Source organism: Oncorhynchus tshawytscha, unplaced genomic scaffold (assembly GCF_018296145.1).
Source record: "Oncorhynchus tshawytscha isolate Ot180627B unplaced genomic scaffold, Otsh_v2.0 Un_contig_9329_pilon_pilon, whole genome shotgun sequence".
Lineage (NCBI taxonomy): Eukaryota > Metazoa > Chordata > Actinopteri > Salmoniformes > Salmonidae > Oncorhynchus > Oncorhynchus tshawytscha.
This window is the reverse complement of record NW_024608974.1, coordinates 45,001-69,644: the sequence shown is the minus strand read 5'-3', so window position 1 is coordinate 69,644 and position 24,644 is coordinate 45,001. Positions and strand designations below refer to the sequence as shown.

General features: G+C 47.5%; 1 protein-coding gene across 1 annotated transcript in view; it reads left to right on the top strand.

The window, feature by feature from the left end:
* Positions 1-24,644, top strand: part of LOC112241721 (homer protein homolog 2-like) — a 61,208-nt gene that overhangs the window by 10,181 nt on the left and 26,383 nt on the right. The window contains exon 2 of the mRNA XM_042313938.1: positions 14,227-14,383. Within this exon, the coding sequence (XP_042169872.1) occupies positions 14,227-14,383 (157 nt within the window). The remainder of the gene's footprint in view (positions 1-14,226; positions 14,384-24,644) is intronic.

Genomic DNA, 24,644 nt, shown 5'->3' with positions numbered 1-24,644 from the left:
GCGCCATCTTGTTCAAAAGGTCAGGTCTTTCTGTGTCTGTCAGCGCCATCTTGTTCAAAAGGTCAGGTCTTTCTGTGTCTGTGCGCCTGCCCCTGTTGAAAACAGCACAACAGTGATCTGCATAAAGGGTATTTTTCCAAGCAGATTACAGTTCAGATTAGGATTATCAGGACAGTGAATTTATTAGGAAGGATTTAATTTCTTTGAGGACAATAATCCTGATGACATTATTAGCTCAATGGCCCATTGCTGTCCGTCCTAGCGTCCGTCCGTCTGTCCTAGCGTCCGTCCGTCTGTCCTAGCGTCTGTCTGTCCTAGCGGTCCATCTGTCCTAGCGGTCCGTCTGTCCTAGCGGTCTGTCTGTCTGAGCGTCTGTCCGTCCTAGTGTCTGTCCTAGCGGTGCGTCTGTCTGAGCGTCCGTCTGTCTAGTGTCTGTCCGAGCGGTCCGTCTGTCCGCGCGTCCGTCTGTATGAGCGTCTGTCTGTCCTAGCGTCTGTCTGTCCTAGCGTCTGTCTGTCCTAGCGTCTGACTGTCCTAGCGTCTGACTGTCCTAGCGTCTGACTGTCCTAGCGTCTGTCTGTCCTAGCTGTCTGTCCTAGCGTCGTCCGTCCGTCTGTCCTAGCGTCCGTCTGTCCTAGCGTCTGTCTGTAGTTGCTCTAGAACTTTGTGTATTCACCTTTAATGTTCTGTAGTACAAGAACTGGGGCGAGAGGAAGAGGGGGCGAGAGGAAGAGGGGCGGGGTAGGGGGCGAGAGGAAGAGGTAGGGGGCAGAGGAAGAGGGGGCGAGAGGTAGAGGGGGCGAGAGGTAGAAGGGGCAAGAGGAAGCGGGGGCGAGAGGTAGAGGGGGCGAGAGGTAGAGGGGGCGAGAGGTAGCGGGGGGCGAGAGGTAGCGGGGGCGAGAGGAAGAGGGGGCGAGAGGTAGCGGGGGCGGAGGTAGCGGGGGGGGGAGGTAGCGGGGGCGAGAGGAAGAGGGGGCGGAGGGGGGCGGGAGGTAGCGGGGGCGGGAGGTAGCGGGGGCGAGAGGTAGCGGGGGCGAGAGGTAGCGGGGGCGAGAGGTAGCATGGGCGAGAGGTAGCGGGGGCGAGAGGTAGCGGGGCGTAAGGAAAGAGAGTGAGGAGAGATTCAGTGAATGCATTAATCCAGCCAACTGAACTACTATTCTCTGAACCGGCTGTTGACAGATTTAGTGTGAAGGGTGTGTGAGTACTGTAGTGTGTACTGTAGTGTGTACTGTAGTGTGTACTGTAGTGTGTACTGTGAGTGTGTGCATGCTGTGACAGTGTGTAACATGAGAGGTGTGTGTGAGTGTGTGTACTGTGCTTTGTGTACTGCGTGTGTATGAACAGGAACTGTGTGTGTGTGTAGTGTTTGTAGTGTGGAGGTGCATGGTTTACTGTAGTGTGTTTGTCAGACTGTAGTGTCATGAAAGTTTAATAAGATGTCTAATTCTTCTCTTTCATCTTACTGTAAGAATGTTTTCACTGCTGTGCCCTGTAGTGTGTACTGCTGTGACTGTAGTGTGTAGTGTGAGTACTGTAGTGTGTACTGTAACTGTAGTGTACTGTAGTGTGTACTGTAGTGTGAGTACTGTAGTGTGTAGCCAGTGTGTACTGAGTGTGTACTGTAGTGTGTACTGTAGTGTGTACTGTAGTGTGTACTGTAGTGTGTGAACGTGAGGAAGTGTGCATGCACAGATTTAGTGTGAAGGGTGTGTGAGTACTGTAGTGTGTACTGTAGTGTGTACTGTAGTGTGTACTGTAGTGTGAGTACTGTAGTGTGTGAACGTGAGGAAGTGTGCATGCTTGACAGATCTAACATGAGAGGTGTGTGTCTGCGGTGCATTTGTGAGCGTGTGTATGAACAGGAACTGTGTGTGTGTGTGTGTGTTTTAAGAGGAGGAGCATGGTTTCCACACTGATTTGTCAGACCAGATCATGAAAGTTTAATAAGATGTCTAATTCTTCTCTTTCATCTTACCTAAGAATGTTTTCACTGCTCAGCCCTCTGCTGTGAGCTACAGACATACATAATCAGCACTGTATGCTAGAGCCATAGACAGAACACACAGGACACACCCACACTTGGACACACACACACACACACACACACAGAGAACGCTGTGGGAACAGACACACATAATCAGCACCCTACGAGAGCCACAGAACACACTCTTGGATACACACACACACATACCCAGAACGCTGGTGAGGAACAGACACACACCCAGAACGCTGTGAGGAACAGACACACACCAAGAACGCTCCATATCGCTGGGAGGCAGATCAAAGCCATGAGATATGCAAATAACAGCAAGCTAACAGCAGCATTAGCTTCCCTGCTTGTTAAACACATTATACAACAGAGGAGCTGGTGGGGCTATGGAGGACGTTCCCTGCTTGGATAAACACACACACATATACAACAGAGGAGCTGGTGGGAGGAGCTATAGGAGGACATTCCCTGCTTGGATAAACACACACACATATACAACAGAGGAGCTGGTGGGAGGAGCTATAGGAGGACATTCCCTGCTTGATAAACCACACATATACAACAGAGGAGCTGGTGGGACACATATACAACAGAGGAGCTGGTGGGAGGAGCTATAGGAGGACATTCCCTGCTTGGATAAACACACACACATATACAACAGAGGAGCTGGTGGGAGGAGCTATAGGAGGACGTTCCCTGCTTGGATAAACACACACACATATACAACAGAGGAGCTGGTGGGAGGAGCTATAGGAGGACATTCCCTGCTTGGATAAACACACACACACATATACAACAGAGGAGCTGGTGGGAGGAGCTATAGGAGGACAGGCTCATTATAATGGAGTAAATGGAACATTATCATACCTCCTAGGATAGATCTATGACCTACTAGGATACCTCCTAGTGTAGATCTATGTCCTGCTAGTATAGATCTATGTCCTGCTAGGATACCTCCTGGTATAGATCTATGTCCTGCTAGTATAGATCTATGTCCTGCTAGGATACCTCCTAGTATAGATCTATGTCCTGCTAGTATAGATCTATGTCCTGCTAGGATACCTCCTAGTATAGATCTATGTCCTGCTAGTATAGATCTATGTCCTGCTAGGATACCTATTAGTATAGATCTATGTCCTGCTATGATACCTCCTAGGATAGATCTATGTCCAGCTAGGATACCTCCTAGGATAGATCTATGACCTACTAGGATACCTCCTAGTATAGATCTATGTCCTGCTAGGATACCTCCTAGGATAGATCTATGTTCTGCTAGGATACCTCCTAGTATAGATCTATGTCCTGATAGGATAGATCTATGTCCTGCTAGGATACCTCCTAGTATAGATCTATGTCCTCTTAGTATAGATCTATGTCCTGCTAGGATACCTCCTAGTATAGATCTATGTCCTGATAGGATAGATCTATGTCCTGCTAGGATACCTCCTAGTATAGATCTATGTCCTGCTAGGATACCTCCTAGTATAGATCTATGTCCTGCTAGGATACCTCCTTGTATCCTTGATAGATCTATGTCTATGTCCTGCTAGGATACCTCCTAGTATAGATCTATGTCCTCCTAGGATAGATCTATGTCCTGCTAGGATACCTCCTAGTATAGATCTATGTCCTGCTAGGATACCTCCTAGTATAGATCTATGTCCTCCTAGTATAGATCTATGTCCTCCTAGTATAGATCTATGTCCTCCTAGTATAGATCTATGTCCTCCTAGTATAGATCTATGTCCTGCCAGGATACCTCCTAGTATAGATCTATGTCCTCCTAGTATAGATCTATGTCCTCCTAGTATAGATCTATGTCCTGTTAGGATACCTCCTAGTATAGATCTATGTCCTCCTAGTATAGATCTATGTCCTGCTAGGATACCTCCTAGTATAGATCTATGTCCTCCTAGTATAGATCTATGTCCTCCTAGTATAGATCTATGTCCTCCTAGTATAGATCTATGTCCTCCTAGTATAGATCTATGTCCTGCTAGGATACCTCCTAGTATAGATCTATGTCCTCCTAGTATAGATCTATGTCCTCCTAGTATAGATCTATGTCCTGTTAGGATACCTCCTAGTATAGATCTATGTCCTCCTAGTATAGATCTATGTCCTGCTAGGATACCTTCTAGTATAGATCTATGTCCTGCTAGTATAGATCTATTTCCTGCCAGGATACCTTAGTAGGGATGGAATATGAAAACATCTCTGCTGCCCTGTGGAGTGATGCCTATCGCCCTCTGGGTACTTATCAATAAAGCTGTGCTGAAATAGAATGAAAGTGTGTGTGTGTGTGTGCACTCTCTCCCACATGGAGTCCTACAGGTACCACACACACACCCACACTACAATCACATGCTGCATTTTACATTGGTTTGATTTCCTGGTTTGAATTTTTTTAAATCAAGTATGTAAATATAACCACAGAAAGTGTGGTAACAGGAAGGGATGGAAAGGTGGTGTTGTATTGTGGCAGGACCAGGTGAGGATGGACGGACTGGCTGGCTGACTGACTGACTGGCTGGCTGACTGGCTGACTGGCTGACTGGCTGACTGGCTGACTGGCTGACTGACTGACTCTGCACTGCATGTTCAGCCTGTGTGTTTACTGAACACTGACTGTCTACTGGGAGATGGGAGCGTGGCCACACCCACACACATCTTGCTTTCTGCATGAGTGTGTCAACCCCCCTTCCCCCCACCCACACACACGTACAAAGCCCTCTGAGAATAGGACAGGAGGAGAGAAGAAGAGAAGAGACTGGTCTGTCTGCCAGGAGGTAGATCCTATTGGCTGTCTCTAGCTCACTCTGACAGACAGGAAATGACTCATATCTGTTTCAATGATAATGTCACTTTACTGCCACTTTGTCCTTTATAACATCTAGTGTTGACCAAGCCTGTAGTCCTTTATAACATCTAGTGTTGACCAAGCCTGTAGTCCTTTATAACATCCCATCTAGTATTGACCAAGCCTGTAGTCCTTTATAACATCCCATCTAGTGTTGACCAAGCCTGTAGTCCTTTATAACATCCCATCTAGTGTTGACCAAGCCTGTAGTCCTTTATAACCCATCTAGTGTTGACCAAGCCTGTAGTCCTTTATAACATCCCATCTAGTGATGACCAAGCCTGTAGTCCTTTATAACATCCCATCTAGTGTTGACCAAGCCTGTAGTCCTTTATAACATCCCATCTAGTGTTGACCAAGCCTGTAGTCCTTTATAACATCCCATCTAGTGTTGACCAAGCCTGTAGTCCTTTATAACATCCCATCTAGTGTTGACCAAGCCTGTAGTCCTTTATAACATCCCATCTAGTGTTGACCAAGCCTGTAGTCCTTTATAACATCCCTTCTAGTGTTGACCAAGCCTGTAGTCCTTTATAACATCCCATAGTGATGACCAAGCCTGTAGTCCTTTATAACATCCCATCTAGTGATGACCAAGCCTGTAGTCCTTTATAACATCTCTAGTGTTGACCAAGCCTGTAGTCCTTTATAACATCTAGTGTTGACCAAGCCTGTAGTCCTTTATAACATCCCATCTAGTGATGACCAAGCCTGTAGTCCTTTATAACATCCCATCTAGTGTTGACCAAGCCTGTAGTCCTTTATAACATCCCATCTAGTGTTGACCAAGCCTGTAGTCCTTTATAACATCCCATCTAGTGTTGACCAAGCCTGTAGTCCTTTATAACATCCCATCTAGTGTTGACCAAGCCTGTGGACTCCTGTGGTACTAAGAGGGCATTTTAAAAGTGTGTGTGATTGTCCAAAACAGAGGTTGAGTTAATGTGGCCTAATGTAGTCCTGGGAATGATGACTGTGTTACTCCGGCAGGCCACATTTTGAACAGACGGTCGATCGAAGAGGACATTTTAAATGTGTGTGTGTCGCTGTGATTGTCCCTCATGTTAGTCGTTGTCCAAATGGTTCCTGACTAACAGAGAGGTTGTGAGTTAATTTGTCCCTAATGGAAAGTAGTCATGCTGGGAGAGATGCCTGAAGCTGTATCCTTCAAATGGCATTATAATCCAATCTGGGTCATCTAGATGCTATTTAATACCCGTTTTCACATTGATTTGAAAAGTCGACTGATGTCAGTCATTTCCCCCCCTCTGATAGGCTGTGGAATATGTAGCCTTTTACATGTAAATCTTACATCCTTGTTGCCTACATCCTTGTTGCCTACATCCTTGTTGCCTACATCCTTGTTGCCTATGTCCTTGTTGCCTATGTCCTTGTTGCCTACATCCTTGTTGCCTACGTCCTTGTTGCCTACGTCCTTGTTGCCTACGTCCTTGTTGCCTACGGCCTTTTAAAACGTCCTTGTTGCCTGTCCTTGTTGCCTACGTCCTTGTTGTTAATGTCCTTGTTGCCTACGTCCTTGTTGCCTATGTTGCCTACGTGTTGCCTATGTCCTTGTTGCTTATGTCCTTTTGCCTAACCTTGTTTGTCCTATGTCCTTGTTGCCTATCCTTGTTGTTGTCCTTGTTGCTTATGTCCTTGTTGCCTATGTCCTTCCTTGTTGCCTATGTCCTTGTTGCCTATGTCCTTGTTGCCTATGTCCTTGTTGCCTATGTCCTTGTTGCCTATGTCCTTGTTGCCTATGTCCTTGTTGCCTATGTCCTATGTCCTTGTTGCCTATGTCCTTGTTGCCTATGTCCTTGTTGCCTATGTCCTTGTTGCCTATGTCCTTGTTGCCTATGTCCTTGTTGCCTATGTCCTTGTTGCCTATGTCCTTGTTGCCTATGTCCTTGTTGCCTTGTCCTTGTGCCTATGTCCTTGTTGCCTATGTTGTTGCCTTTTTGTTGCCTATGTCCTTGTTGCCTATGTCCTTGTTGCCTATGTCCTTGTTGCCTATGTCCTTGTTGCCTATGTCCTTGTTGCCTATGTCCTTGTTGCCTTGTTGCCTATGTCCTTGTTGCCTATGTCCTTGTTGCCTATGTCCTTGTTGCCTATGTCCTTGTTGCCTATGTCCTTGTTGCCTATGTCCTTGTTGCCTATGTCCTTGTTGCCTATGTCCTTGTTGCCTATGTCCTTGTTGCCTATGTCCTTGTTGCCTATGTCCTTGTTGCCTATGTCCTTGTTGCCTATGTCCTTGTTGCCTATGTCCTTGTTGCCTATGTCCTTGTTGCCTATGTCCTTGTTGCCTATGTCCTTGTTGCCTATGTCCTTGTTGCCTATGTCCTTGTTGCCTATGTCCTTGTTGCCTATGTCCTTGTTGCCTATGTCCTTGTTGCCTATGTCCTTGTTGCCTATGTCCTTGTTGCCTATGTCCTTGTTGCCTATGTCCTTGTTGCCTATGTCCTTGTTGCCTATGTCCTTGTTGCCTATGTCCTTGTTGCCTATGTCCTTGTTGCCTATGTCCTTGTTGCCTATGTCCTTGTTGCCTATGTCCTTGTTGCCTATGTCCTTGTTGCCTATGTCCTTGTTGCCTATGTCCTTGTTGCCTATGTCCTTGTTGCCTATGTCCTTGTTGCCTATGTCCTTGTTGCCTATGTCCTTGTTGCCTATGTCCTTGTTGCCTATGTCCTTGTTGCCTATGTCCTTGTTGCCTATGTCCTTGTTGCCTATGTCCTTGTTGCCTATGTCCTTGTTGCCTATGTCCTTGTTGCCTATGTCCTATGTTGCCTTGTCCTATGTCCTTGTTGCCTATGTCCTTGTTGCCTATGTCCTTGTTGCCTATGTCCTTGTTGCCTATGTCCTTGTTGCCTATGTCCTTGTTGCCTATGTCCTTGTTGCCTATGTCCTTGTTGCCTATGTCCTTGTTGCCTATGTCCTTGTTGCCTATGTCCTTGTTGCCTATGTCCTTGTTGCCTATGTCCTTGTTGCCTATGTCCTTGTTGCCTATGTCCTTGTTGCCTATGTCCTTGTTGCCTATGTCCTTGTTGCCTATGTCCTTGTTGCCTATGTCCTTGTTGCCTATGTCCTTGTTGCCTATGTCCTTGTTGCCTATGTCCTTGTTGCCTATGTCCTTGTTGCCTATGTCCTTGTTGCCTATGTCCTTGTTGCCTATGTCCTTGTTGCCTATGTCCTTGTTGCCTATGTCCTTGTTGCCTATGTCCTTGTTGCCTATGTCCTTGTTGCCTATGTCCTTGTTGCCTATGTCCTTGTTGCCTATCCTTGTCCTATGTCCTGTTGCCTATGTCCTTGTTGCCTATGTCCTTGTTGCCTATGTCCTTGTTGCCTATGTCCTTGTTGCCTATGTCCTTGTTGCCTATGTCCTTGTTGCCTATGTCCTTGTTGCCTATGTCCTTGTTGCCTACGTCCTTGTTGCCTACGTCCTTGTTGCCTACGCCCTTGATGATGTCCGAAATGCAAGAATCACAGTTGATAATCTTCCTAACAGATGTCCACCAGACGACAACAGTACACACACAGGGACCAGGGGGCTGCAGAGGTTTAAACCGTCTTAATTATTGATGGGGGGGAATGGAGTTGATAGACATATCGTGATATTTTTGGATGATATTATATCGATATTTGACTCCAAATATGGATTTATAAAACAACAGAAAGTGTTTATATACACACAGTACCAGTCTGTTTGGACACACCTTCTCATTCAAGGGTTTTTCTTTATTTTTACTATTTTCTACATTGTAGAATAATAGTGAAGACATCAACACTATGAAATAACACATATGGAATCATGTAGTAACCAAAAAAGTGTTAAACAAATCAAAATATATTTGAGAGTTTAGATTCTTCAAAGTAGCCACCCTTTGCGTTGATGACAGCGTTGCGTTGATGACAGCGTTGCGTTGATGACACTCTTGGCATTCTCTCAGAAGTGGAACTCTGTAAGGTCGTCGGCTGCCGTACCCCATTCGTGTCAAGGTCACGACGAGTTGTGTGTTATTTTATGCACCATGTTGAGCTGGACTGTAAGTCGACTAACTGTAGCCCTTCTGTTGAGCTGGACTGTAGGTCGACTAACTGTAGCCCTTCTGTTGAGCTGGACTGTAGGTCGACTAACTGTAGTCCTTCTGTTGAGCTGGACTGTAGAAGTCGACTAACTGTAGCCCTTCTGTTGAGCTGGACTGTAGGTCGACTAACTGTAGCCCTTCTGTTGAGCTGGACTGTAGGTCGACTAACTGTAGCCCTTCTGTTGAGCTGGACTGTAGGTCGACTAACTGTAGCCCTTCTGTTGAGCTGGACTGTAGGTCGACTAACTGTAGCCTTCTGTTGAGCTGGACTGTAGGTCGACTAACTGTAGCCCTTCTGTTGAGCTGGACTGTAGAAGTCGACTAACTGTAGCCCTTCTGTTGAGCTGGACTGTAGAAGTCGACTAACTGTAGCCCTTCTGTTGAGCTGGACTGTAGAAGTCGACTAACTGTAGCCCTTCTGTTGAGCTGGACTGTAGAAGTCGACTAACTGTAGCCCTTCTGTTGAGCTGGACTGTAGAAGTCGACTAACTGTAGCCCTTCTGTTGAGCTGGACTGTAGAAGTCGACTAACTGTAGCCCTTCTGTTGAGCTGGACTGTAGGTCGACTAACTGTAGCCCTTCTGTTGAGCTGGACTGTAGGTCGACTAACTGTAGCCCTTCTGTTGAGCTGGACTGTAGGTCGACTAACTGTAGTCCTTCTGTTGAGCTGGACTGTAGAAGTCGACTAACTGTAGCTCTTCTGTTGAGCTGGACTGTAGGTCGACTAACTGTAGCCCTTCTGTTGAGCTGGACTGTAGAAGTCGACTAACTGTAGCTCTTCTGTTGAGCTGGACTGTAGGTCGACTAACTGTAGCCCTTCTGTTGAGCTGGACTGTAGGTCGACTAACTGTAGCCCTTCTGTTGAGCTGGACTGTAGAAGTCGACTAACTGTAGTCCTTCTGTTGAGCTGGACTGTAGGTCGACTAACTGTAGTCCTTCTGTTGAGCTGGACTGTAGGTCGACTAACTGTAGCCCTTCTGTTGAACTGGACTGTAGAAGTCGACTAACTGTAGCCCTTCTGTTGAGCTGGACTGTAGGTCGACTAACTGTAGCCCTTCTGTTGAGCTGGACTGTAGGTCGACTAACTGTAGCCCTTCTGTTGAGCTGGACTGTAGAAGTCGACTAACTGTAGCCTTCTGTTGAGCTGGACTGTAGAAGTCGACTAACTGTAGCCTTCTGTTGAGCTGGACTGTAGAAGTCGACTAACTGTAGCCCTTCTGTTGAGCTGGACTGTAGAAGTCGACTAACTGTAGCCCTTCTGTTGAGCTGGACTGTAGAAGTCGACTAACTGTAGCCCTTCTGTTGAGCTGGACTGTAGAAGTCGACTAACTGTAGCCCTTCTGTTGAGCTGGACTGTAGAAGTCGACTAACTGTAGTCCTTCTGTTGAGCTGGACTGTAGAAGTCGACTAACTGTAGTCCTTCTGTTGAGCTGGACTGTAGAAGTCGACTAACTGTAGTCCTTCTGTTGAGCTGGACTGTAGGTCGACTAACTGTAGTCCTTCTGTTGAGCTGGACTGTAGAAGTCGACTAACTGTAGTCCTTCTGTTGAGCTGGACTGTAGAAGTCGACTAACTGTAGCCCTTCTGTTGAGCTGGACTGTAGGTCGACTAACTGTAGCCCTTCTGTTGAGCTGGACTGTAGAAGTCGACTAACTGTAGTCCTTCAGTTGAGCTGGACTGTAGGTCGACTAACTGTAGTCCTTCTGTTGAGCTGGACTGTAGGTCGACTAACTGTAGTCCTTCGGTTGAGCTGGACTGTAGGTCGACTAACTGTAGTCCTTCTGTTGAGCTGGACTGTAGGTCGACTAACTGTAGTCCTTCTGTTGAGCTGGACTGTAGGTCGACTAACTGTAGCCCTTCTGTTGAGCTGGACTGTAGGTCGACTAACTGTAGCCCTTCTGTTGAGCTGGACTTCGTCAGCCTCTGTAGTCCTTCTGTCATCAATAATCTGTTTTCGACCCCTGGCCTGTCGTCCTGGATCTGTTGGATGCTGGAGCATTATTTATTTATTTATTGTATCTATCTTCTATCTATATATATTTTTATTTATTTTTGAATTATTATTTATTTTCTATTGAGCTGCACTATAAAGTCGACTAACTGTAGTCCTTCTGTTGAGCTGGACTGTAGAAGTATACTAACTGTAGCCCTTATGTATAAATATATATATATAAATATATAAATATATAAATCTGTTATAGCTGCACTGTATAAATATATATATATAACTATATCCTTCTGTTGAGCTGCACTGTATATATATATAATTGTATTTATATATATTTATTTATATATATTTATTTATATATATTTATATATATATATATATTTATATTTATATATATATATTTATATTATATATTTATATTTTATATATTTATTTATTATATGGATATAATATTTATTAACTATAGCCCTTCTGTTGAGCTGCACAGTTATATAGCCTCCTTATATCCTTCATCAATAATCTGTTTTCGATTTATATATTATGGATGTATTTGGATGTTATATATTATTTATATATATTTATTTATCTATATATTATTTTTATATATATTTATTATTATATATTATATATATATATATTATATTTATATATATATATATATATTTATATTATATATTTATATTTATATATATATATATATATTTTATATTATATATTTATATTTTTTCTTCAAATGTATATATTTATTTATTTATATATTTTTATTTTTTATTTATTTATATATATATATATATATATTTTAGATATACTGTGCATTCTGAAAGTATTCAGACCGCTCTACTTTTTCGTAATGTTGTTACGTTACAGCCTCATTCTAAAATGGATGACATAAAAAACATCCTCAGCCACTACACATAATATCCCATAATGACAAAGCAAAAACAGGTGTTTCCCATTTGTTTTGCATATTTTATCTTTTTTTTTTTTAAGCAAAAATACCTTATTTACATTAGTATTCAGCCCCTATGCTATGAGACTCGAAATTTGAGATCTGGTGCATCCTGTTTCCATTGAGCATGCTTGAGATGTTTCTACCACTTGATCGGAGTACACCTGTGGTAAAGTCAATTGATTGGACATGATTTGGAAAGGCACACACCTCTCTATATAAGGTCCCACAGTTGACAGTGCATGTCAGAGTAAAAACCAAGCCATGAGATCGAAGGAATTGTCTGTAGAGCTCTGAGACAGGATTGTATCGAGGTACAGATCTGGGGAAGGGTACAAAAACATTTCTGCAGCATTGAAGGTCCCCAAGAACACAGTGGCCTCCATCATTCTTAAATGGAAGATGTTTGGAACCACAAAGACTCTTCCTAGTGCTGGCCGCCCGGCCAAACTGAGCAATTGGGGGAGAAGGGCCTTGGTCAGGGAGATGACCAAGAACATGATGGTCTCTAGAGTTCCTCTGTGGAGATGGGAGAACCTTCCAGAAGGACAACGATCTCTGCAGCACTCCACCAATCAGGCCTTTATGGTAGAGTGGCCAGACGGAAGCCACTCCTCAGTAAAAGGCACATGACAGCCCTCTTGGAGTTTGCCAAAAGGCACCTAAAGGACTCAGACCATGAGGAACACGATTCTCTGGTCTGATGAAACCACGATTGAACTCTTTAGCCTGAATATCAAGCGTCATGTCTGGAGGAAACCTGGCACCATCCCTACAGTGAAGCATGGTGGCAGAGTCATGCTATGGGGATGTTTTTCAGTAGCAGGGACTGGGAGACTAGTCAGGAACGAGGGGAAAGATGAACGGAGCAAAGTACAGAGAGTTCCTTGATGGAAACCTGCTCCAGAGCACTCAGGACTTCAGACTGAGGCGAAGGTTCACCTTCCATTTTAGCTGTAACGTAACAAAATGTGGAAAAAGTCAAGGGGTCTGAATACTTTCCGAAGGCTCTGTGTGTGTGTGTGTGTGTGTGTGTGTGTGTTTAATTTTTAAGTAGCGTTAGCTAGCTCTAATAGTCTGACCCTGCACCTAAACACAGGTATGTTTCATCCTATAGCTTGTTCTCCATCTTTAAATTGTGAGCCAATGTGTTTTCAACACTTAACTAAATGTTGATCTTTTTTTTTCTTTTCTCATGTCTCTCTTCTCTCTGCAGCAGACATATAGTGAGCAATATGTGTGGAACATCAAATCACAATAGAATCTTGGTTGAGAATTATGAGAATCGCACTTAAAGTATGGTGGTGATAAGGAATCGCACCTAAAGTACGGTGGTGATCTGGAATCGCACCTAAAGTACGGTGGTGATCTGGAATCGCACCTAAAGTAAGGTGGTGATCTGGAATCGCACCTAAAGTACGGTGGTGATCTGGAATCGCACCTAAAGTACGGTGGTGATCTGGAATCGCACCTAAAGTACGGTGGTGATCTGGAATCGCACCTAAAGTACGGTGGTGATCTGGAATCGCACCTAAAGTATGGTGGTGATAAGGAATCGACCTAAAGTAATCTGGAATGAATCTGGAATCGCACCTAAAGTACGGTGGTGATAAGGAATCGCACCTAAAGTACGGTGGTGAAATGGAATCGTGATGTCCTCGGCAATTACCAGCCTTAGTCTTAATGCAGCCAGGTATTAAAACAGCTGACCAGGAGGACTCTGATACCCTGTGAGCACCTGAGACTGTGTCTGTGGTGGTGTTTCTTCTCCCTATAACGTGATAGGGCTCGTGTAGTGCCTGTGTGTTTTCCTTCCCTCCTGTGAGAGGCTTGAGCTGATGAAGTGCTAATTGGCTGCGGGTTGCCAGGTGATTCCAGGGTTAGTGTTACATTAACACCTGCTCTCCACTGGGAGGGAAACTGAGGATCTGGCATCCCAGGTGACTGCTACAGGAATATGTTACGCTGCAGCAGGCTAAACTACTGACCTGGATCTCTCCCAGTACTCAACTCACACCACAGAACCTGACCTGCTGTCATCTAGTTCTTATGTGTTTTTGACTTGTGTTACTTTCAGTATTTCCACGCTAATGCATGTGCTCTTAGACTGACCTATAGAATACATGGGAGTTTCTAACACCTCAAACCATTTATTACTAGAGCTTCCAACCCAAACTAGAGGTCTCCTAATCTTCTCCTTCTCATCCCTCTCCCTCTCTCCCTCTCTCTCTCGCTCCTCCTCCCCCCTCTCTCGCTCCTCCTCCCCCCCACTCTCGCTCCTCCTCCTCTTTCCCTCTCTTTCCCTCTCGCTCCTCCTCCTCTTTCCCTCTCTCCCTCTCTCGCTCCTCTTTCTCTCTCTCTCCTCCACTCTCCGTCTCTTCCTCGTCTCGTGCAGGGAGCAGCCAATCTTCACCACCAGGGCCCATGTGTTCCAGATTGACCCGACCACCAAGAAGAACTGGGTCCCAGCCAGCAAACAGGCAGTCACCGTTTCCTACTTCTACGACTCCACACGCAACAGCTACCGCATCATCAGTGTAGATGGATCCAAGGTAGGGGTGAGTGAGTGTGTTAGGGTTGGGAGGACGTGTTCGGGTGGTGGGGAGTCAGGACATGTCCGGATGTCTCTGTCTGTCTGGACAGATGTCTCTGTCTGTCTGGACAGATGTCTCTGTCTGTCTGTCTGTCTGGACAGATGTCTCTGTCTGTCTGGACAGATGTCTCTGTCTGTCTGTCTGGACAGATGTCTCTGTCTGTCTGGACAGATGTCTCTGTCTGGCTGCCTGGACGGATGTCTCTGTCTGGCTGCCTGGACGGATGTCTCTGTCTGGCTGTCTGGACGGATGTCTCTGTCTGGCTGCCTGGACGGATGTCTCTGTCTGGCTGCCTGGACGGATGTCTCTGTCTGGCTGCCTGGACGGATGTCTCTGTCTGGCTGCCTGGACGGATGTCTCTGTCTGGCTGCCTGGACGGATGTCTCTGTCTGGCTGCCTGGACGGATGTCTCTGTCTGGCTGCCTGGACGGATGTCTGGCTGTCTGGACGGATGTCTGGCTGTCTGGACGGATGTCTGGCTGTCTGGACGGATGTCTCTGTCTGGCTGTCTGGACGGATGTCTCTGTCTGGCTGCCTGGACGGATGTCTGGCTGTCTGGACGGATGTCTGGCTGTCTGGACGGATGTCTCTGTCTGGCTGTCTGGACGGATGTCTCTGTCTGGACGGATGTCTCTGTCTGGCTGTCTGGACAGATGTCTCTGGCTGTCTGGACAGATGTCTCTGGCTGTCTGGACAGATGTCTCTGGCTGGATGTCTCTGGCTGTCTGGACAGATGTCTCTGGCTGTCTGGACAGATGTCTCTGGCTGTCTGGACAGATGTCTCTGTCTGGCTGTCTGGACAGATGTCTCTGTCTGGCTGTCTGGACAGATGTCTCTGTCTGGCTGTCTGGACAGATGTCTCTGTCTGTCTGTCTGGACAGATGTCTCTGTCTGGACAGATGTCTCTGTCTGTCTGTCTGGACAGATGTCTCTGTCTGGACAGATGTCTCTGTCTGTCTGTCTGGACAGATGTCTCTGTCTGGCTGCCTGGACGGATGTCTCTGTCTGGCTGCCTGGACGGATGTCTCTGTCTGGCTGCCTGGATGTCTCTGTCTGATGTCTCTGTCTGGACGGATGTCTCTGTCTGGCTGTCTGGACAGATGTCTCTGTCTGGACTGTCTCTGTCTGGACGGATGTCTCTGTCTGGCTGTCTGGACAGATGTCTCTGGCTGTCTGGACAGATGTCTGGCTGTCTGGACAGATGTCTCTGGCTGTCTCTGGCTGGCTGTCTGGACGATGTCTCTGTCTGGCTGTCTGGACGGATGTCTCTGTCTGGCTGTCTGGACGGATGTCTCTGTCTGGCTGTCTGGACGGATGTCTCTGTCTGGCTGTCTGGACGGATGTCTCTGTCTGGCTGTCTGGACGGATGTCTCTGTGTCTGGCTGTCTCTGGCTGGCTGTCTGGACAGATGTCTCTGGCTGTCTGGACTGTCTGGACAGATGTCTCTGGCTGTCTGGACAGATGTCTCTGGCTGGCTGTCTGGACAGATGTCTCTGGCTGGCTGTCTGGACGGATGTCTCTGGCTGGCTGTCTGGACGGATGTCTCTGGCTGGCTGTCTGGACGGATGTCTCTGTCTGGCTGTCTGGACGGATGTCTCTGTGTCTGGCTGTCTCTGTCTGACGGATGTCTCTGTCTGGCGGATGTCTGTCTGGCTGTCTGGACAGATGTCTCTGTCTGGCTGTCTGGACGATGTCTCTGTCTGTCTGGACAGATGTCTCTGTCTGGCTGTCTGGACGGATGTCTCTGTCTGGCTGTCTGGACGGATGTCTCTGTCTGGCTGTCTGGACGGATGTCTCTGTCTGGACTGTCTCTGGACAGATGTCTCTGTCTGGACAGATGTCTCTGTCTGTCTGGACTGTCTCTGGGCTGTCTGGACAGATGTCTCTGTCTGGCTGTCTGGACAGATGTCTCTGTCTGGCTGTCTGGACAGATGTCTCTGTCTGGCTGTCTGGACAGATGTCTCTGTCTGGCTGTCTGGACGGATGTCTCTGTCTGGCTGGCTGTCTGGACTCTGTCTGGCTGGATGTCTCTGTCTGGCTGTCTGGACGGATGTCTCTGTCTGGCTGTCTGGACGGATGTCTCTGTCTGGCTGTCTGGACGGATGTCTCTGTCTGTGGATGTCTGTCTGGACGGATGTCTCTGGCTGTCTGGACAGATGTCTCTGGGCTGTCTGGACAGATGTCTCTGTCTGGCTGTCTGGACAGATGTCTCTGGCTGGCTGTCTGGACAGATGTCTCTGGCTGGCTGTCTGGACGGATGTCTCTGGCTGGCTGTCTGGACGGATGTCTCTGGCTGGCTGTCTGGACGGATGTCTCTGTCTGGCTGTCTGGACGGATGTCTCTGTCTGGCTGTCTGGACGGATGTCTCTGTCTGGCTGTCTGGACAGATGTCTCTGTCTGGCTGTCTGGACAGATGTCTCTGTCTGGCTGTCTGGACGGATGTCTCTGTCTGTCTGGACTGTCTGGACGGATGTCTCTGTCTGGCTGTCTGGACGGATGTCTCTGTCTGGACTGTCTGGGCGGATGTCTCTGGCTGTCTGGACAGATGTCTCTGTCTGGCTGTCTGGACAGATGTCTCTGTCTGGCTGTCTGGACAGATGTCTGTCTGGCTGTCTGGACGGATGTCTCTGTCTGGCTGTCTGGACGGATGTCTCTGTCTGGCTGTCTGGACGGATGTCTCTGTCTGGCTGTCTGGACGGATGTCTCTGTCTGGACTGTCTGGACTGGATGTCTCTGGCTGTCTGGACTGTCTGGACGGATGTCTCTGGGCTGTCTGGACGGATGTCTCTGTCTGGCTGTCTGGACGGATGTCTCTGTCTGGCTGTCTGGACGGATGTCTCTGTCTGGCTGTCTGGACGGATGTCTCTGTCTGGCTGTCTGGACGGATGTCTCTGTCTGGCTGTCTGGACGGATGTCTCTGTCTGGCTGTCTGGACGGATGTCTCTGTCTGGCTGTCTGGACGGATGTCTCTGTCTGGCTGTCTGGACGGATGTCTCTGTCTGGCTGTCTGGACGGATGTCTCTGTCTGGCTGTCTGGACGGATGTCTCTGTCTGGCTGTCTGGACGGATGTCTCTGTCTGGCTGTCTGGTCTGGACGGATGTCTCTGTCTGGCTGTCTGGACGGGCTGTCTGGATGTCTCTGTCTCTGGCTGTCTGGACGGATGTCTCTGTCTGGCTGTCTGGACGGATGTCTCTGTCTGGCTGTCTGGACGGATGTCTCTGTCTGGCTGCCTGGACGGATGTCTCTGTCTGGCTGTCTGGACTGTCTCTGTCTGACTGTCTGGACGGATGTCTCTGTCTGGCTGTCTGGACGGATGTCTCTGGCTGTCTGGACGGATGTCTCTGTCTGGCTGTCTGGACGGATGTCTCTGTCTGGCTGTCTGGACGGATGTCTCTGTCTGGCTGTCTGGACGGATGTCTCTGTCTGGACAGCTGGCTGTGTCACATGGAACAGGGCTGTACGGCTGGTGAAATGACTGAAACAAATGTTTATCTCTTTCCTCTCTCAACTAGGGTTGTCCCCGACAACAACAACAACAACAACAACAACAACAACAACAAACTATCTTAGGCAACCAGACGCATCCTCTGTGTTTCAATCAAATCAACTATATTCACTGAGCTTGTCTGATGCTTTAAGCGAACTGTTTGATGAAATCATTTAAGACACGCGAATGAGTAGAGGGAGTCCGAGCGCATCTGATTTGATTGTGCTCAGACTTGCTGCTCTGTGTTAATGATATATTTATGTTTTTTACAGCGAGTGACTGTGTGACTCGTTTAGTCTCTCTGCTGCAGCTGTCCATGTTGCCATTTCTGACTGAAAAGTTCTGTTACTGAAATCCCTCATTTTGTTTTAGGAAAAACATTCCCTCAACCCCTATCGCTCTCTTTACGTGACACATGTATGCATCACATGTGCGTGACCAATAGGACCTGACCTGTCTGCGTGGCATAGTCACATCAATAGGACCTGACCTGTAGCGTAGCATAATCACATCAATAGGACCTGACCTGTAGCGTACCATAGTCACATCAATAGGACCTAACCTGTAGCGTAGCGTAGTCATAATCACATCGATAGGACCTGACCTGTCTGGCGTAGCATAATCAGATCAATAGGACCTGACCTGTAGCGTAGCATAATCACATCAATAGGACCTGACCTGTAGCGTAGCATAATCACATCAATAGGACCTGACCTGTCTGGCGTAGCATAATCACATCAATAGGACCTGACCTGTCTGCGTAGCATAATCACATCAATAGGACCTGACCTGTAGCGTGTCTGCATAATCACATCAATAGGACCTGACCTGTAGCGTAGCATAATCACATCAATAGGACCTGACCTGTAGCGTAGCATAATCACATCAATAGGACCTGACCTGTCTGGAGCGTAGCATAATCACATCAATAGGACCTGACCTGTCTGGAGCGTAGCTGTAGCATAATCACATCAATAGGACCTGACCTGTCTGGAGCGTAGCGTCTGGCGGATGTCTCTGTCTGGCTGTAATCACATCAATAGGACCTGACCTGTGGCGTCTGGCGTGTCTCTGCGTAGCATAATCACATCAATAGGACCTGACCTGTAGCGTAGCGTAGCATAATCACATCAATAGGACCTGATCTGTAGCGTGTCTCTGCGTAGCATAATCACATCAATAGGACCTGACCTGTGGAGCGTAGCATAATCACATCAATAGGACCTGACCTGTCTGGCTGTCTGGAGCGTAGGCGTAATGTCACATCAATAGGACCTGACCTGTGCGTGGCGTAATCTCTGGCTGGCTCAATAGGACCTGACCTGTCTGGAGCGTGGCGTAATGTCATCAATAGGACCTGACCTGTCTGGAGCGTAGCATAATCACATCAATAGGACCTGACCTGTCTGGAGCGTAGCGTAATGTCTCATCAATAGGACCTGACCTGTAGAGCGTAATCACATCAATAGGACCTGACCTGTCTGGAGCGTAGCTGTAATCACATCAATAGGACCTGACCTGTAGCGTAGCGTAATCACATCAATAGGACCTGACCTGTCTGTCTGGCTGTCTGGAGCGTAGCGTAATCACATCAATAGGACCTGACCTGTCTGCGTAGCATAATCACATCAATAGGACCTGACCTGTAGCGTAGCGTAATCACATCAATAGGACCTGACCTGTGGAGCGTAGCATAATCACATCAATAGGACCTGACCTGTAGCGTAGCGTAATCACATCAATAGGACCTGACCTGTCTTAGCGTAGCGTGTTTTAATCACATCAATAGGACCTGACCTTGTCTGAGCGTTAGCGTAAAATCATTTAAGATCAATGAGGACCTGACCTGCTGCGTGCGTAATGATATAATCACATCAATAGGACCTGACCTGTGCAGCGTCCAGCGACTGAAAAGCATAATCACATCAATAGGACCTGACCTGTAGCGTAGCATAATCACATCGATAGGACCTGACCTGTAGCGTAGCATAATCACATCAATAGGACCTGACCTGTAGCGTAGCATAGTCACATCAATAGGACCTGACCTGTAGCGTAGCGTAATCACATCAATAGGACCTGACCTGTAGCGTAGCGTAGCATAATCACATCAATAGGACCTGACCTGTAGCGTAGCATAGTCACATCAATAGGACCTAACCTGTAGCGTAGCGTAGCATAATCACATCAATAGGACCTGACCTGTAGCGTAGCATAATCACATCAATAGGACCTGACCTGTAGCGTAGCATAATCACATCAATAGGACCTGACCTGTAGCGTAGCATAATCACATCAATAGGACCTGACCTGTAGCGTAGCATAATCACATCAATAGGACCTGACCTGCGTAGCATAATCACATCAATAGGACCTGACCTGTAGCGTCAATAGCGTGACCTGTAGTATAATCACATCAATAGGACCTGACCTGTAGCGTAGCATAATCACATCAATAGGACCTGACCTGTAGCGTAGCATAATCACATCAATAGGACCTGACCTGTAGCGTAGCGTAATCACATCAATAGGACCTGACCTGTAGCGTAGCGTAATCACATCAATAGGACCTGACCTGTAGCGTAGCGTAATCACATCAATAGGACCTGACCTGTAGCGTAGCATAATCACATCAATAGGACCTGACCTGTAGCGTAGCATAATCACATCAATAGGACCTGACCTGTAGCGTAGCGTAGCATAATCACATCAATAGGACCTGACCTGTAGCGTAGCGTAGCATAATCACATCAATAGGACCTGACCTGTAGCGTAGCGTAATCACATCAATAGGACCTGACCTGTAGCGTAGCATAATCACATCAATAGGACCTGACCTGTAGCGTAGCATAATCACATCAATAGGACCTGACCTGTAGCGTAGCGGACCTGACCTGTAGCATAATCACATCAATAGGACCTGACCTGTAGCGTAGCATAATCACATCAATAGGACCTGACCTGTAGCGTAGCATAATCACATCAATAGGACCTGACCTGTAGCGTAGCGTAGCATAATCACATCAATAGGACCTGACCTGTAGCGTAGCGTAGCATAATCACATCAATAGGACCTGACCTGTAGCGTAGCGTAGCATAATCACATCAATAGGACCTGACCTGTAGCGTAGCGTAGCATAATCACATCAATAGGACCTGACCTGTAGCGTAGCGTAATCACATCAATAGGACCTGACCTGTAGCGTAGCATAATCACATCAATAGGACCTGACCTGTAGCGTAGCATAATCACATCAATAGGACCTGACCTGTAGCGTAGCATAATCACATCAATAGGACCTGACCTGTAGCGTAGCATAATCACATCAATAGGACCTGACCTGTAGCGTAGCATAATCACATCAATAGGACCTGACCTGTAGCGTAGCGTAGCATAATCACATCAATAGGACCTGACCTGTAGCGTAGCGTAGCGTAGCATAATCACATCAATAAATTGGTTCTAACAAACTCTGAACACGTGACGGCAAAATGGATGCAGAGGACGTGACAAATGAACTCGAAACGGGGCAGCTATCCACAAGATGTTGGAACATTGCATATGTAGTGTATAAATGGATGATTTATTAAAGCCAGGCACATTTAACAGTTAGGCTATTGATTATAGACCGAATTAAGTTGGCGTTTCCTTGCCTTTTAATTGTTTAACACAATTGAGGAGGAAGTGCTCTTTTCCTCGTCTCCTCACTCCACTGCTGTCTCCGCCACATTGTTCTCAACACCAATATGCTGGTTAACTCTGGTTTTATCCACATAGCAACATGGTCCAGGAAAAGGCACCAATTCAACAGCGCACTGATGTTTCAGAACCGCGGACAGCGACTGCTATCCAAGCACATTTGTTATAAAATAATATTTTTATTTAGTGTTGCACCATTGTTCTTATGTAATGTAACCATATAGAATTTCAGTAGCACAGGTCTTAGTGATGGACTGTTCCATCCCCCACGGCCTCTCCACAATGGATCAGTCCAATCAGACAGGCGTCAATCAGACAGGCGTCTTGTACACCATGACATTATTATATATATTTTTACTACTGTTTGGCTAAAGAAATCTCAGCTGACCAACAGCCAACAGCCATTGACCAGTCGACTAAATGGGGTCAGCCCTACTCTCAACCAACTTCTGTGTGTTGGATAGAGGGCAACTCCTGGAGCACCCCACCTACACACACCATATTTACACACACACTCTCGCTCTCTTGCGTTCTCTCTCTCTGTCTGTCTCTCTCTGTCTCTCTCTGTCTGTCTCTCTCGGTCTCTCTCTCTCTCTCTCTGTCTCTCTCTGTCTGTCTCTCTCTCTGTCTGTCTGACATACTGTGAGACTGTCACCCCTCACCCTGCCAACAGCTACAGTGTCTAAATGAATATCAGCTTGATGCTGGCTCCTTTCTCCTCTCTGCCAGTGAAACCCCACTGAGCATGATGCAGAGAACAAATCCATCACCTGTTACTATACAACCCAGCTAGTCAGGGGGAGGGGGTCCATCACCTGTTACTATACAACCCAGCTAGTCAGGGGGAGGGGGATCCATCACCTGTTACTATACAACCCAGCTAGTCAGGGGGAGGGGGTCCATCACCTGTTACTATACAACCCAGCTAGTCAGGGGGAGGGGGATCCATCACCTGTTACTATACAACCCAGCTAGTCAGGGGGAGGGGGGTCCATCACCTGTTACTATACAACCCAGCTAGTCAGGGGGAGGGGGAATCCATCACCTGTTACTATACAACCCAGCTAGTCAGGGGGAGGGGGATCCATCACCTGTTACTATATAACCCAGCTAGTCAGGGGGAGGGGGGCATCACCTGTTACTATACAACCCAGCTAGTCAGGGGGAGGGGGAATCCATCACCTGTTACTATACAACCCAGCTAGTCAGGGGGAGGGGGATCCATCACCTGTTACTATATAACCCAGCTAGTCAGGGGGAGGGGGGCATCACCTGTTACTATACAACCCAGCTAGTCAGGGGGAGGGGGATCCATCACCTGTTACTATACAACCCAGCTAGTCAGGGGGAGGGGGATCCATCACCTGTTACTATACAACCCAGCTAGTCAGGGGGAGGGAGGGGGGTCCATCACCTGTTACTATACAACCCAGCTAGTCAGGGGGGGGGATCCATCACCTGTTACTATACAACCCAGCTAGTCAGGGGGAGGGGGATCCATCACCTGTTACTATACAACCCAGCTAGTCAGGGGGAGGGGGATCCATCACCTGTTACTATACAACCCAGCTAGTCAGGGGAGGGGGATCCATCACCTGTTACTATACAACCCAGCTAGTCAGGGGGAGGGGGTGTGTATGTCAGGCTTCCACCCATCCCCTCCTAGCTACTGGACATTACCTGTCTCTGTGGACTGTCAGGCTTCCACCCACCCCCTCCTAGCTACTGAACATGACCTGTCTCTGTGGATTGTCAGGCTTCCACCCACCCCCTCCTAGCTACTGAACATGACCTGTCTCTGTGGACTGTCAGGCTTCCACCCACCCCCTCCTAGCTACTGAACATGACCTGTCTCTGTGGACTGTCAGGCTTCCACCCACCCCCTCCTAGCTACTGGACATGACCTGTCTCTGTGGATTGTCAGGCTTCCACCCACCCCCTCCTAGCTACTGAACATGACCTGTCTCTGTGGACTGTCAGGCTTCCACCCACCCCCTCCTAGCTACTGAACATGACCTGTCTCTGTGGACTGTCAGGCTTCCACCCACCCCCTCCTAGCTACTGGACATGACCTGTCTCTGTGGATTGTCAGGCTTCCACCCACCCCCTCCTAGCTACTGAACATGACCTGTCTCTGTGGACTGTCAGGCTTCCACCCACCCCCTCCTAGCTACTGGACATGACCTGTCTCTGTGGACTGTCAGGCTTCCACCCACCCCCTCCTAGCTACTGAACATGACCTGTCTCTGTGGACTGTCAGGCTTCCACCCACCCCCTCCTAGCTACTGAACATGACCTGTCTCTGTGGATTGTCAGGCTTCCACCCACCCCCTCCTAGCTACTGAACATGACCTGTCTCTGTGGATTGTCAGGCTTCCACCCACCCCCTCCTAGCTACTGAACATGACCTGTCTCTGTGGAGTGTCAGGCTTCCACCCACCCCCTCCTAGCTACTGAACATGACCTGTCTCTGTGGATTGTCAGGCTTCCACCCACCCCCTCCTAGCTACTGAACATGACCTGTCTCTGTGGATTGTCAGGCTTCCACCCACCCCCTCCTAGCTACTGAACATGACCTGTTACTGAACATTAACATTACCATTAAGTGTTCTAACTCAACTCCGCTCTCCAATAGAAGGAAGTGTTCTACCTGAACAGAATGTCTCTAGAAGGAAGTGTTCCCTGAACAGAATCAACTCAGCTCTCCAATAGAAGTGTTCTACCTGAACAGAATCAACTCAGCTCTCAAAATAGAAGGAAGTGTTCTACCTGAACAGAATCAACTCAGCTCTCCAATAGAAGGAAGTGTTCTAACTGAACAGAATCAACTCAGCTCTCTCTCAATAGAAGGAAGTGTTCTACCTGAACAGAATCAACTCAGCTCTCCAATAGAAGGAAGTGTTCTAACTGAACAGAATCAACTCAGCTCTCCAATAGAAGGAAGTGTTCTACTGAACAGAATCAACTCAGCTCTCCAATAGAAGGAAGTGTTCTAACTGAACAGAATCAACTCAGCTCTCCAATAGAAGGA